Here is a 15,085-nt window from a genome sequence, read left to right as displayed (position 1 = left end):
AGGTGCTTGTCTCACAAGCATGAAGACAGGAAGTTGATCCCCAGAACCCACATAGAAACCTAGGCACGGTGGTGCATGCTTGTAATCCCAGCCCGAGTATAACTCGGGGTTTACTGGCTGGCTAACCTGGCATCACTAACTGGTGAGTTCCAAGGCAGAGAGAGAGACACTGTCTTAAAAGAGGTGGGCAGTGTTGCTGAGGCGGTCCCTGGACTACACACACACACACACACACACACACACGCACTCACACATACGCGCACACACACAACACACACATGCGCGTGCACACACGCACATGCGCGCACACACACACACACAAACAGGAAGAACACTAATGGACAAGCAGTGGCTGGAGGGGAGAGTGTATGGTGACCCAGAACAGGAGTGAATGGCAGATGACGGGGCAGAACTGAGGCGGTGGGAGGCAACCCCATTGTACTTACTTGAGCGTCTCCAGGACCTTGAGCTGAGGAAAGGTGGCTGAGAGCTTCGACACACCGTCGTCCCCAATCTTATTCTCACTGAGTGAGTCCAGGCTGCAATGGGATCAGATGGTGGCCATTAGCCCTCCAGTCCCAGATCAGCCACCTCCAGCCCTGGTGCCACCTGCGTCACTCTGAGCTTATGGGAGCTGGCGTGCACCACCTGGGGGCACCATCAGCTGGCCAGGGGCCATGGCTAGTGCCATGAACTGGAACCCCAGCTTGGCTTTGTAGGAGTCTCCTGAGCAGGTCAGCTTCTCTAACCCCTGGAGCCTCAACTACTGAGCAGTTTCCTGCTCCTGCCGGTCTGCCCTTTGGGGTTGCTAAGAGCAGTGAAGGGGCTGTGTGGGGAAAAGGATTTCATAACTTTCAAAAGAACTATAAACTTGTTTTTTTTAAATCTGGGGATTCCCGTCCTCTGTCCCTTCCCTGTACTAAGGGTCACAAGTCCCCACAATGAGGTTATCTAGCCTCCATATAGTTCTCCCACTGAAAAAGTAGTGGGGAACAGAGGGGAAAAAAACAAGAAAGGTTCCCCAAGTCAGGGTTTGTCAGAGTGTGTGGGGAGGGTCCAGGACTTGTCAGAGTGTGTGTGTGTGTGGGGGGGGTGTCCAGGACTTTCCAGAGCACAGGGGGAGGGGATTTAGGACTTATCAGAGCACAGTAGGGGAGGGGGTCCAGGGCTTGTCAGAGCATGGGGAGGGGGTCCAGGGCTTGTCAGAGCACAGGGGCCCAGGGTCTGTAACTCACTCCAGGTGCTGCAGGGATGAGAACACAGGAAGGATCTTTGCCAGTGTGGGGAAAGCCTGGGGGCCCAATACTGGGCCCAACCTAGGAAGAAATGGGCAGAAGTCAGACACTGAACAGTCACAGTGAACTGCAGGCTGGAAGGAGAGTCTGAGCCCCCTTTCCTGCTTCCCCGGCTTACCAGCTGGGCTCCCAATGCTCGCTTAGAACCCCTGAGAGGCCTGCTGAAGCTTCCTGACTTCACTTTCAGCGTTCAGCATCAAGCCAGGTCTCATTCCTGCTGATGTCACATACCCTTGCCCTTGCCCTGTGACATTCTCCCTAATGCCAGCCAAGGTCCATTCTCAAGGTCACACCAGATCGCCTGTCTTTGCATGTGTGTGTGTGTGTGTGCGCGCGCATGCGCGTGCGTGTGACAGGTTTCTCTATGTGGCCCTAGCTGTCTGGAACTCGGTCTTTGGACCAGGCTGGCCTTGAACTCAAAGATCTGCCTGCCTCTGCCTCCCGAGTGCTGGGATTAAACATGTGTGCCAATACAGCCCAGCTTTTTTTTTTGTATTTTTAAATATCTACCACCTCCCGTGTGTGTGTGTGTGTGTGTGTGTGTAGGGGGGGGTTCATATGTATAGATATGGAGGTCAGAGGTCAGGGTTAAGGAGCTTCTTCAATTTCTACTTTTTTTTTTTTTTTTTGAGATAGGGTCTTACTGAACCTGCAACTCACTGATTCAGCAAACTGGGAAGTTCTCTCCCCCGGTGCCAGGATCCATACTGTCACACCAGGCTTTTCTTGTGGGTTCTGGGGACCCAAATTCATGCCCTCCCTCAAGCACCTTATCACTGAGTTCTCGCTTTCTTTAGACTTCTTCTTTGCTTTTTAATAACACACACATACACACACAGACACACATAGACACACACACACACACATTGGGTGGGGACTGGAGAGACAGTTCTATTGGTGGAGTTCTTACTTAGCTCCTAGGAGACGAAGACAGAAGGATCCTTGGCATGATACTCTGTCTCAAAAAGAGTGAGAGCAAGGCCTGGCGGTGGTGGCGCACACCTTTAATCCCAGCACTCGGGAGGCAGAGACAGGCGGATCTCTGTGAGTTCGAGGCCAGCCTGGTCTACAAGAGGTAGTTCCAGGACAGGAACCAAAAGCTATGGAGAAACCCTGTCTCGAAAAATCAAAAAAAAAAAAAAAAGAGTGAAAGTAAAGGAACAAGAAAGAGAATCATTTCTTGAACACTTAGCACGTGCTAAGCCTGTGAGCTTAGGTTGCATATAAATCACAGCTCTGAGCTGAGGGTCCTCTTACCCCCATTTTACAGATTAGGAAGCCAAGGCACAGAGAGCTTAGGTAACTCACACAAGTTCACACAGCCTGATTGACCAGATTTCAAGGGAACCAATAAGATAGAAACCATGGTTTGGTTTCTAAAAAAAATGACTAAATATATCCAGTGCAAAGGACTTTGTTCCAGATTTTAGTTAATTATAAGATATAAATAAAAAGAATTTTTAGTCTGAAATTACATTTTTGAGCCTTTAAAATGTATTTTTATGTAAGTGTACTGTACGTTACATGTGGGGTGCAGGTGGTGGCTGTAGGAGCCTGGAGACCTTGCAGCCACTAGAGCTGGAATTATAGGCTGTGGTGAGCTCCTCGATGTGGGAACTGCACCTGGGTACCTGGAAAAACAGCAAGCACCCCTAACCTCTGAGCCTTCTCCCTAGCCCTTGGACTTAAGTTTGTTTTGTTAATTAACTTATTACCTTACTTACTTATTGATTCATTGTGTGCATGCACACGTATGTCAAGATACACATGTGAGGACCAAGACAGCTTTAGGAGATGGTTCTTCCTCCTGACATGTGAGCTCTTCTTGGCTGTATCACCGGCATGAATTCTTTTGAAATAGTCATTGTTTGATAAAATTATGGCAACACCAGTGGGGATTCTTATGATTGCCTTTTGAGGTTCTCTCTCTCTCTCTCTCTCTCTCTCTCTCTCTCTCTCTCTCTCTCCCTCCCTCCCTCCCTCCCTCCCCAACTGGCCTTGAAATCATCATCCTCCTGCCTCAGCTCCCTGAGTACTAGGCTGACAGGCACACCACCATTTAAGATTTGTTTGTTTAAATGAACATACTTCTGAACATCAAGAGATTACTGTACATAGTAACGTAAATTCATTATGGAATGTCCTCCATGTCTGGGGCCCACACTCTGGAACCTCCAGCTTTCAGGAAAGGCCATAGTTCAGAGCTGGTTCAGCCTTGTGCTGGGGTCCCCTGTGATCCCTTGGATCTTGGGTCCTTCTGTACGGATCTCAGGAGGCTGTCAGAAATAGAAAGGCCAGCATCTCTTTACCCATCACCTAATCTCACTGCTTGTCTGCCAGGTGCCAGACCAAAGCAAGAAAGCCCTGAGCAAACAGAAGTTCCCACCTGCATGGAGCTGCCATTGGGGGAGAGATAATCACAGGGATTAGCCAGGCTCTAGTCTGTGAGATAAGAAATGCTACAAACTCATGGTGCAGGAGTTCAGAACCCTGAGATACACAGTCAGTGGGTCAAGGGGTCTGCACTGGGGCCCGAGACTGGCATGACAGAGAGAACTAACTGATGCAAAGTGTCCACAGGCACACCAAGGCATGCATGCACATCCATATATCTAAACAAATAAGCAAACACAATGTCATGGGCCTGGGTAGATCTGCTGTGTAACGAAAAGTAGTCAGGGCAGAGGTGCTGCCTTGGCTAAGGCCTGGGTCTGAATCTCATTTCAGGAGGAGGAGCATAGGGTAGGCTGGGACTCAGGAAGACAATGGCAGGGAGATGGGAGAGGAATGCCGTGGATCTGAGCCTGCCTGAGGAGCTCTCTAGCTTAAGCCTCCAACTTGCTTCTCTGCCTCTACCTTCAGGTGCTGGGACAGCAGGTGTGTGCCACCAGGTAGGTCGTGCTGGGGATTGAACCAGCGCTTTATGTACACTAGGAAGTGGCATATGTCCACCTGCACCTCACATACATGTGGGGTTTTCAAGTGGATGATCAGACAGCCAAAGAGCTCGGCAGGGTGGGGGACACCCAAAATAGTCTTTTGTTTCCTTCCTTTCTTCCTCAGAACCGTCTCGGGGCTTCCAGCCTGTAGGTGGCTGTTGGTCTGGCCCTAGCCTGTTCCACTCGGTAACCTCCAGTACCCAGAGCGCAGTTCCGACCTCCAGGGAGGGACTTTTTAAGCTGAAAATAATTCAAAGCCAGAAAGCACCCTGCGGCTGTCTTCAGACATTTCCTCTTTTCAGCAATATTTTTACCTCTTTACAAATTTGGCATTTTATGTTCTGTTGAAAACAAAAGGGGCTTGATTATCTGTGGGGGTGCAGAGGAGCTGGCAGCGAGTGGGTGACCAGCTGGAACTGTAGGCACATCCCTAACGTCGCCTAGCCTCAGTTTCCAAAATCTGCCCACTGACTGTCTTCCTGGGTAGCTCTTCCCACGAAGGAGACATTCTGTAAAAGGCTCTGGGGATCTTGTGGGTGGCTTGTTTTGTGACAAGGGTTCTCTGTGTGGTTCTGAGTGGCCTTAGACTGTTATCTTCCCATCTTAGGTCTCTAAGTGCTGGTGTTACAGGTGTATGCCACCACACCTGGCTGGCTGGATCTCCTCTCTAACAGGACTAAACCAGCGACAGAGCTTGTTAGTCGACTAGACAGGCTAACCTGGTGCTTATAACTTTGAACAAACCGTGCCGTCTCTCAGGTCTCATTATGCCCATTTGTAAATGAGGGAGCATAGCGGTGCCCTCCTCCAGCTGTCTCAGATAACGGGGTGGAAATGCTTTGCAGCTGAGAAGCTGTGTAACAGCCGGTGGTGGAGTGCGCACCTTCAATGCTGGGCACTTGGCAGGGCTGAGGCAAGGGGAAGCAAACGTTCAAGGCTAGACTGGGCTCAATATTAAAACCCCTTTTCAAAATAAGAAGCACATGAGTTGAGAATGTAGCTGAATTGGTGGAGTGCTAGCTTAGCATGCACAAAGCCCTGGGTTCTATGCCTTGTTCTGCATAAGCGTGTGTGGTGGAGTGTGCCTATAACCCCCGCATTTGGGAGGAAGAGGCAGCAGGGTTAGAAGTTAAAGGTTATACAGCTTGACCTGGCTATATAGCAAGTTTGAAGTCAGCATGGAATACATGAAACTCTAAAAAATAAATAAATAAGCAAACAGGCAAATATGGGTTGGGGATATAGCTCAGTGGTAGAATGCTAGCCTAGTATGTACAAGGCCCTGGGCTCAATCCTCAGCATTGCAGGGATGAGCTGCACAGGCAGTCAGACTAAATATAACTCCTGGGGCTCTTCAGGGCCCATGTTCTGGCCCTGTCATAACCTAGATTCCCTAGAACCTATTGCGCTCCATCATCCGTTCCTTCTACCCTGGTGGCAATGCTCAGGGAGGTGGCTCCCAGGCCTGGCTGCATAGGCTGGGGGACCAACGGTCCCAGTTTGCTGAGACTCTCAGTGCCCAATTAGACCAAACCGAGGCAAGCTGGACCCTAGCTCACTGGAGTTAGCCGAATTTCTCAAGAAGGATCACCCAGAGGAGCAAGTCTGAGGCAGGGTGGGGTCTGAGCATGCGCGTGACTGGGAACCCTAGTAAGTCTACTCAGCACCCAGGCTGGGCCCAGTCCCTGCAGACAGTAAGGATGCCTGAATTAAAAGGGCAGTGGCCAGGCTCTGCATTCCCTGGGGGAGTACATGTGGCCAGGGGAGCGATCAGCCCAGGCATAGGAAGAGGATGCAATTCCTAGTTCAGCAGGGAAAAGACCAAAACTGAGGTCCTGGGGACACCCTTCTGTGTGAGGTTGTGGTCTGGGCATACTGGCATTCCTTCAAGACTTCCTCTCCAGCCCCTGTGAGCTCATTCTTAATTTCTCAAGCTTTGTGATGATGTGACCTCCTCCAGGAGGTCCCCAGCCCACCCTGCAAGGGAACTTGCTGGCACATGTTCATCATAGACGGCAGCCTCTGCTCCTCAAAGAGCTTTTATGCACATGTGTGTGAGTGTGTATGTTCACATGCATGTGTGTCTTAGTGAACACATGTGTGTATGTTATATGTGTGTATGTGAATGTGTGTGTGAGGCATGTGTGTGTGCAAATGTGTGTGTTATATGTATGCTTGTCAGCCTGTGTATGTGTGTGTATGCTGTGTATGTTATATGTATGTATGTGAGTGTGTGTGTAAGTAAGGCATCTGTGTTATGTTTGTGAGTTGTGAGTGCATGCGTGAGTGTGTGCAAGGCATGCGTGCACAAGTGTGTGAGTGTGTTATATGTGTGCATGTGAGTGTGTGAACATGTAAGTGTGTGCATTGTATATGGGGTGGTGTACATGTGTGTTGTCCTGTAAAGGTGCCAGTTCTCTGCTCTTCTGAGCATCTCCTGCACTCACCAAGACAGGTCACACCCAGCAACGGATGCTGCTTTCCCAGTGGTAACTGAGAAGGCAGGAATCATCCCGGCTCTGCCCAGCCACTCACCACGCCTCTGGCCCCAGACCAGCTAAGATGGCAGAAACAACCTTGGATTACCGAGGCAACTGTCCACCCTTCACTTACGCAAACTCTAGCTTCTTAAGGTCCCGGATGGCAGGAAGATCTGGAGCTGCATCCTCCGAGGGGTTTCTCAGCCTACAGAGAAAGGGCTTCAGTAAGTGGAGGTAGCCCCATGGGTGTACCTCCAAAACTGTCTTCCTTGGGAGCTGTTGTTGATCCTCCACTGAAAAGAATGACTTTAGGGGGCTGGAGAGACAGCTCAGTGGTTGAGTTTGTATTGCTCTTGCAGAGAACTGGAGTTTGGCTCATAGATGCCTGTAACTCCAGTTCTAAAGGATGTTGATGCCCTCTTCTGCCCTCACAGGCACTCAGACACACATGTATACACATAATTAAAAATAAAACACTTTTAAAAGAAGAGACTTAGGGCCAGGCAGAGTGGCGTGAGCCTGTTTATTACCAGTCATTTGAGAGGGTGAGAGGAGGATCATAAATCGGAGGCCAGCTTCAACTACATATCCAATCCCAGGCCAGCCTGACTGAACAACTTTTAGTAACACCCTGTCTCTAAATAAAACCTAAAAGTGGAGATTGGCTCAGTGATAGAGAACTTGCCTAGCATGTGTGAGGTCCAGAGAGAGAAAGACAGGCACTCAGCAATACCTAGGTCTTAGGCGCTGCTGTATCCCCTCTTCTTTGTCCTCTGTACCTTGGCTCTCTTATGGCTGAAATGGAACCAGGTTGCGTGAGAGGCTGCGAGGGTCCCTTCAGTTAGCAGATGCTGATGGGATCCTTGTTAATCCCCAGCAGGTGATGTCTCCTTGGCTTTAGCCAAGGGCCTGGCTTAGAATGGGGCAAAGGGCAAAATCTGGGTCCCTGTCTGAGTGGACTGCAGCGAAGGGCCTGGGTGGCCAAACCAAGAGTCAGGGCACTGGACAGCTCTATGGACAGGACATGCATGTGACAGACGCAGCCCACCCACATAGCCTGGAGCCACCTCCTACCCCCTGCCTTCTCACCTCTGGGTCTGCACCAAGCTGTCCAGGTCTTCCACATCCTTGGGAGACTTGGCCTTGAATGGCTCAATTGTGAATTTCTCCTCTGCTGCCTGGAGTAGCTGGGACTCTTCCTGCTGCCGTAGGGACTCCCATAGCATCATTGTGTCACTCAAGGAGGCCCTGTGGAGGAAGGGCCTCAGACCTAGGCACAGTGGCTGGGCTACACAACAGGGGTATGGCTCCATGAGGGGACTGCCTATCTCCTCAGATCCTTTCCTTTCTTAGCTTGATCTCCACCTCCTGTGACCTCACAGGCCCTTATTGCTTTACCTTTCTCAAAAAGGCCCACTTTTTCTCTGACTGCCAGGAAGCTCAGCGCTAAATTCCGGGCATACCTGTGGCAGACCTCATAACTTGAGTAAAATCTGTTTATCGGGAACATGGGAGGAAGTTTTTCTGGAGAGACCCTGAAGTGCTCAAGTAAACTGCAAAATGGACTTGAATGAGTCAAATGAGAGAATTCAGAGCCCATTCGAGGTGCAGGGTGTCCTGGCAGGGCTGCGAGCACCCCTGGAACCTGACCTCATTCTCATTCTGGGAAGGCTGCTCTGCCGCCTGAATACAAAGAGCAGAGAGAAAGAGGAGGCTGAGGCACAGACGCACAGGGGCCATGACTCTGAGCATGAGAAAATGGTGGCACATGGTGGCTACTGAAGGATGGGTACAATCTGGACGTGGGCTAGGCTGAGACTGTAAATGTGTTCCAGCGCCTGGTGCGTGGCAGGCATTCAAATATTGGTTAGAACATCTCTGACCCCCAGCATTGTCATCTTAAAAGTGGAGGGGACTGTCCTGCCCATCTGACACTGTGCTCATAGGATAGGGGTCCCCAGAGCTACAGTCCATGTCTGCCCTTTGTCCTGCCCACACCTGAAACTGGTGACACAGCTCAGTCCCACGAGGTTCCCCAGTCCAGAGGGCTCAATGCCAGTCTGACGAAGGTCCAGGGAGAAGTCCTGGCTGGCCGTCTCTAGGGCCCTGCCCAGCATGTGCACATCTGGGGGTGTAAGCCGGGTGCCCAGGAAGGAGAGATGCTCAGGGAGCTGGTGTGTTACATGCTCCCAAATCCCAGGTTCCTGTGTCTCATGGGCACAATGTAGCAGCTCCAGCAGTCGGCTGGCCCGCAGCGTTCCCAGCTGTAGGCGCTTCAGGTACCTAGTAAGAACTTTCCGTTTCTTTTCCGTCACTGCAGGCTCCACCAGCGCTCCCAGGCAGTGGGTTCGAGGTTGGAAAACCAATCCAGCCAGAAACCGTGGTACACCCTCCAGCCAGTTGTCATAGGGTCTCTTCTTCCTTGGGGTCAAGGCCAGGTACTGTGGCAGCTCCTTGTCTCTGATTTCATCACACTGTGCCAGCCACACAGCACCCAGGAAGCACTGTAGCAGAAAACTAGAGAAGGCCAGCTGGTCCTCTGTGGTCCCCAGGGCGGGCTGCACCAAGCCTTGAGTCACTGCCCAGGTCCTCACCTCCACGGATAGTAACTGGGTCTCTTGCAAGGTGCTTTGGTGTCTGCGGCCCAGCTCCCAGGCCAGCTTGGCCAGCTCAGTTAAGGCCCCTGGAGGACTGTCTCGGACTGCAGGGCCTAGCAGGCTGACATAGAGTCCTGTAAGTGTACCAGGCAGCTGGACCTCTGTGCCCTGTTCCAGCAGGGCCTTGGAGAGCTGACACACAGCCCTGCACAGAGCAGGACTGTGACTGTGGGTGAGGAGAAAAGGCTGGCGCTCCAGGAGGCCCAGGGCCTTGTCTTGGTCCCCTGCTGTCCCTGAGTTCTCAAAGTAGTGCCTCATATAAGTCTGAGCCTGTTTAATAGAAAAGCTGGGCACCTCGAAGATGGCGTCTGCCTTGCTCAGGCTCTGAGCCAGGCGGCCCCGGGGCCGGGCAGTGAGGAGCAGGGTACAGCCACGCAGCAGCTTCCGCTGGAACAGCCCAGCTAGCAGTCCCCGGAAGGAGCAGGGCTCTGGGGGCAGAGGTCCACATGGTCCGTGCAGGAGACCATCTTGGGCCTCTAGCTCCTCAAAAGCATCTAGAATGAGCAGGACACGGTCCGGTTGCCTCACGATGTGACCTAAGACCTCATCATCCATGACCAGTGGCTGCAGGCTTGGGGGACAGAGCAGATCACGCAGGTAGTAAGAGTCGCCTGGACGATCCAAGTAGTGACATGGGACATAGAAGACAAAGTCATATTGTGGCAACTGGCCACGGGCCCAGGTCTGACTCACCATCCGGGCCCAGTGGCTCTTGCCTTGGCCAGCCTTGCCCAGCACAGCGACCACCTGTGTCTCTCGTGGCCACCGGCGGCTGCCGACAAGCACCTCAGCTAGGCCACTATGGGCTAACTGGCGCTCTGTCCAGTCTGGAGTGGCTAGCTCCCTTTCCTGGCTCTTGTTGCTGCCTCTCTCCAACCTGGCCCGTACCAGCTCCATGGCTACCAGGGGACTGCTCAAGCTCTCAGGCTCCACCTGGTACTTGTCCTGCAGGGAGTGCTGGAACCGCTGCACAGACTCTGGGAAAGCCAAGGGTGAGCCAGAGAGTTAGCGGAGTGGGGGTTGGGAGAGGGGAGGTGGCCAGAGCCTCCTCACCTCAGTTTCCCATCCACTGCTCAGTTTCCAGTCAGCGGCCCATTCACTCATCCACACCCATTAATTTTCTCTCTTTATCCATTTCTTTCTGCTTTTAAATTATTTATGAGATGGGGGCTCATATAACCCAGACTGCTCTTGAACTCACTTAATAGCTGAGATGACCTTGAACTTCTGGTCTTCCTGCTTCCACCTCCTTAGTGTTGTGGTCTTGGGGTTGAACCCAGGGCTTTATTTATGCTAAGCGAGCAGGCCACCGGCTGGGCTACAGGCCACCGGCTGAGCTACAGTCCCAACTCCTTTTGTAGCTTTTGATTTAGAATCTTACTCTGTAGCCCAGGATGACCTCTAACTCAACTATATCTGGCTACTCTGTGGTGTGTGTGTGTGTCTGGGGGAAGGATGTTTATTGTGGATGACACCCAGGGGGTCCAGCTTTCAGGGCACTTCCTCTACCACTAAACTGCTCCCCAGCCCCTTCAGTAACCACTAGGCTGGGCAACTCATTCATATGGGGTTTGGAAGGAGAACTGGTTATTTGTGGATTCATCATGTTAGGTGAGATGAGCCAGGTTCAGAAAGACATATATCACATGTTTCCTTTCATATGTGGAGCCTAGAAACACACACACACAGACAGATACATAGATATAGATAATATATACGCATATATGTATGTGTATATACGTGTGTGTGTGTGTGTGTAGGGGCATGAAAATAGAAGTAAGAGCATTAAGTGGCAGGAAGGGGACCATTGGGAAAGAAGGAAATGGAACAGCGGATGATAAGGGTGTGAGTACGAATAAAATACTTTTTATATATGTATGAAATTGTCAGGATGAAATCCATCATTTTAACAATGATGTACTTCCTGCTAAACCTGCAAACCTGAGTTCCACCGCTGGCGCCTCATGGTGGAAGGAGAGAACCGACTCCTGCAAGACATTCTCTTACGTGTGTACTATGCACAGACACAAGCACACATATATACATACATATGCAGACACACACTGAATAAAAAACAAATAAATACTTGTAATTCAAGGCCTTTGAAAAGACAGTGGAACTGGTGAGGCTTTAGCTGTTGGTAGAGTATTTGCCTTGTGAGTACAAAGCCCTGGGGTTCAAAACCATGAATGTGGTAGTACATGCCTATAATCCCTGGAATTGGGACATAAAGACAGGAGGATCAGAAATTCAAAGTTTTCCTTAACTACATAGCAAGTTGGAAAGGAAGAAAGAAAGAAAGAAAGAAAGAAAGAAAGAAAGAAAGAAAGAAAGAAAGAAAGAGAATAGGAGAAAAGGAAGAAAGGAAGACGAAGGCAGCGGGCATGGTGTTGCACACCTATAATCTTAGTGCTCAGGAGACTGAGACAGTAGGGATGTGAGTTCAAGGCCAGCATGAGTTACAGTCAGGTGAAGGGTGGGAGCTACATAGCAAGAGTCTGTCTCTGAACAAATAATGTCAACAGTAACGAAAAGAGCTAAAACTTGGGAGGCCATGTGTCTGAGTCAAATCCTGCCTCCTCTGTTTGTGTGGCCATGAACATTTGTACGCCCGTTTGTGTGGCCACGAACATCTGTACGCCCGTTTGTGTGGCCATGAACATCTGTATGCCCGTTTATGTGGCCATGAACATCTGTATGCCCCACTATGCTTCCGGACAGTTCATCTGTGAAATGGGGGTGATGCAGGGGCTGGAAAGGTATTAATGCAAAGCTTAGGGGTGGAACTGGAAAAACCGTCCAGTGGCTTAGCTTTCTCTCACTTCCCCTGGCAATCCTTCCCTTCTACTACCCCACACTTCCTTCACCCACTCACTCACTCTCTCCTCTTCTACCCTCTCCCTCACAAGGCAAGCTCAGTTCCCACAGGTGACTCCTAGGAATAGGGACTTTTGTCCTGCGTACTACTGCTTGGGTGGCTGAGCAGACGCTGCAACAGTGGGGAAATCAACTGGGCGATGAATGAAAGAATAAGTAATAAATGAACGAGCAAGCGCGCTGACGAGGGGCTGGCTAAGTATTGCATGGGTGAAGCTTTTTGTATCAGGTCTCCAGGACAGAGGGCTCAATAGTTACTCACCCGGCCATTTTGGAAGCTTGATGGAAGACTCGGGACCTTCCTGGCATGGGGAGGAGGATGTTGTGTCCTCTGAGGATGGAGAAACAAATGTCAATCAGAGTCTTGAGTGTCCCCATGGACTCCTGCCAGTATTAGGGGCATCCAGAGGACAGAACCATGTGCCTGAGCCTCCAAGGCCAGGTCACAAGAAGGCAGCTAAACTGTAAATGAGATCCTTATTTTAGCCAGCTGTACTTACAAACAAACACCTTTTAACCAGAGTTTTAAAGATCACTGCAAGCCAGGCACTGTAGTATCTGTAATCCCAGCCTTTAGGGGGTGAGGTAGGGGGATTTTTGCAAGTTTAGAGTTAGACTAATAGGCACATACTGAGTTGCAGGCCAGCTGAGGATGTACAGCAAGACCCTGTCTCCAAACAAAGAAAAGCAAAATTTAAAAGTATGGGATTCAATAAAGCCCAATCAGGCTGGGTGTGCTCTTACACCCTAAAGATCAACAGGAGGTCTGTGGCTTGTGGCTCTGCTTGGATGGACAGACATGTTCCAGTTGTCACCCAACCCTCAGTCACACTCCCTGCTTCACCAGACCTCACACACCCTCCCTCATGACCAGTCACCCATGAATGTGGCTTCCCCACCTCTTCAGGCAGCTCTGACTGACTGAGAAATATCCTGCCCCAAGCCCTCTGTCCTGGTTTCAAAGCCTTTTTTAGAGTCCCGGTCCTCACCTGTCTCATTAACACGGGAGGTGAGCGCAGGTTCAGGCATACTGGGCAGGTCAGCTGCAGATGGTGCAAAGGGGCTGGTGGAGCCCGGCCGCCCTGGGGATTTGGGGAGGCTGGGGACAGTGGGGCTGCCTGAAGGGACTGCTTGGTTGACTTGGGGCATCTCACCTGTACGGAAGGAAAAGAGGAGCATAAGAACCATTAGGGACTCATCCAGGAATGTGCTGGGTCACTCCACTCCAACCACACTGTGGAGTGTGAACTGACTTTCCCAGGGTGGGGGTGCTGCATCGACTGAATAACTAGAGCTTCTGTGGCTGCAAAGTTGCAGGTCCAGAGCCAAATTGTCTTGGGGTGTCTTTAGCACCCACCCTCATAGACATTAATTGCCTACCTCTGTGTTTGGCCTAGCATCCTTAAGACTTCAGGTAAAAAATCCTTTTGGCAATGTACCAGGAGATGCCTTTTCCACCCACTCAAAGGCTAAGAATGGCAGAAGGTAGCATCTGAGGACTCTACCCTACCTTGCTGTAACCTGCCTGGGGTTTCTACTAATTCATCTGAAAGATGACCTGGCTTATAACTCTCTTTCTTCTGTTACTATTAAAAGTTCATTTAGCTGTTGTCATGCTGCATTGAGGTATTTGGGGCATCGTAAATCTGTGTTCCTGGCAATAGTCTCTCCCATCCGGCTCCAGAATAAATGATCTCCTCCTGCTGTTGAGGTGAGTGTTTGGTGAGTTTGGAGAGAGAGGAAACCTCCTAGTGAAGGCATTTCAGGGTGAAACTGGGGAGGGAACCCCAAGCTACATCCAGCTCCCATCCGTGGAGTGGACATAGTCAGCTCACAGGGCGCTCAGGACAGATGCTTCCTGGCACTCCTACACGTTAGAAGTTGCTCCCTTAATTCTGGGACACCATTATCTTAAATAGAAACAGTCATGCAACCCTAAAAGGAGCTTGTGGATTGTAGTGGAACCATCCTCATCCCTGAGAGTCCAGACATGCCTTCCCAGGGCTTATTGGAAGCCTCAGTATGGTGTGTCAACAGGCACCATTTAGCTGATCAGAGAAAAGGCAAATTAGAGAGAGCGTGCAAGGATGCACAAAAGACTGCCCACAGCACAATGAAGAGGGGCAAGGAGACAGTTAACTCTGGAGTCTCTTATTGTTTGGCTTCATAATGAGTGTCACTGAGTTTAAAAGTAAAACTGAGGCTGCTTGCTTGTTTGTTTCAAGGCTGGAGAGATAGCTCAGTGGCAAAGTGCAAGTACTACTTATCCGGAGGTCCTGAGTTTGGCTCCCAGAATCCATGTTAGGATGCTCACAACAACCCGTAACTCCAGCTCCAGAGAGAAGTCGCCACTGGCTTCTTCAGGAACTGCAGTAAAGCATTCTCATGTGTGTGTGCACATACACAATTAAAACAAAATCTTTTTGAACTTTTTTTTTGGATAAACTAAGCCAAGAGGAAATAGTGACACAGAAGCCTGTGAGTCTGGTCACCTATGCAGACCACCTTGACTTTGGAGGAAATGAGTATAGAGGAAGGTGTTGTGGGGAGGGAGGATTCATGACTAGGTGCTGTGTTACAATTCCAAGTGCCTGCAGGGGAGAGTAGGTCGGGAAGGGAGGAAGGAGAGACCCTCAGCTGCGATGCTGGCTTGTATACTCACCATGGTAGATCAGAACACTGGAGAGACCTGTGCCAGCCCCTGAGATTTGCAAAAGTCCCTGGGGCAGAGTGGGAAGAAGCTGGATGTGTCCGATGGGGAGATCCAGACAGTTCAGTGAGGACCTAGAGGGGGGCCCTGCAGGAGACAGAGGTAGTGAGTGGGGACCATCCACAGC

The 15,085-nt window shown here is 50.6% G+C and overlaps 1 protein-coding gene across 9 annotated transcripts in view; it reads right to left on the bottom strand.

Annotated features, from left to right (window-relative positions):
- Ciita (class II major histocompatibility complex transactivator) overlaps positions 1 to 15,085 on the bottom strand; it is a 60,617-nt gene that overhangs the window by 18,559 nt on the left and 26,973 nt on the right. For all 9 annotated transcript variants that reach the window (XR_012907067.1, XM_075942016.1, XM_075942015.1 and 6 more), the window contains exons 8-15: positions 14,911 to 15,045; positions 13,238 to 13,402; positions 12,511 to 12,579; positions 8,713 to 10,348; positions 7,804 to 7,962; positions 6,848 to 6,919; positions 1,236 to 1,316; positions 447 to 539 (exon numbers count right to left, since the gene is read on the bottom strand). Coding sequence is in view for 8 of the 9 variants with exons in the window: in XM_075942016.1 (XP_075798131.1) it covers positions 447 to 539; positions 1,236 to 1,316; positions 6,848 to 6,919; positions 7,804 to 7,962; positions 8,713 to 10,348; positions 12,511 to 12,579; positions 13,238 to 13,402; positions 14,911 to 15,045 (2,410 nt within the window). In the remaining variant the exon portion in view is untranslated. The remainder of the gene's footprint in view (positions 1 to 446; positions 540 to 1,235; positions 1,317 to 6,847; positions 6,920 to 7,803; positions 7,963 to 8,712; positions 10,349 to 12,510; positions 12,580 to 13,237; positions 13,403 to 14,910; positions 15,046 to 15,085) is intronic.

The sequence above is a fragment of the Microtus pennsylvanicus genome, chromosome 11, assembly GCF_037038515.1.
Source record: "Microtus pennsylvanicus isolate mMicPen1 chromosome 11, mMicPen1.hap1, whole genome shotgun sequence".
In the NCBI taxonomy this organism is placed as follows: domain Eukaryota; kingdom Metazoa; phylum Chordata; class Mammalia; order Rodentia; family Cricetidae; genus Microtus; species Microtus pennsylvanicus.
Note: the sequence above shows the minus strand (reverse complement) of the source record. Positions and strands in the feature narration are given on the sequence as shown.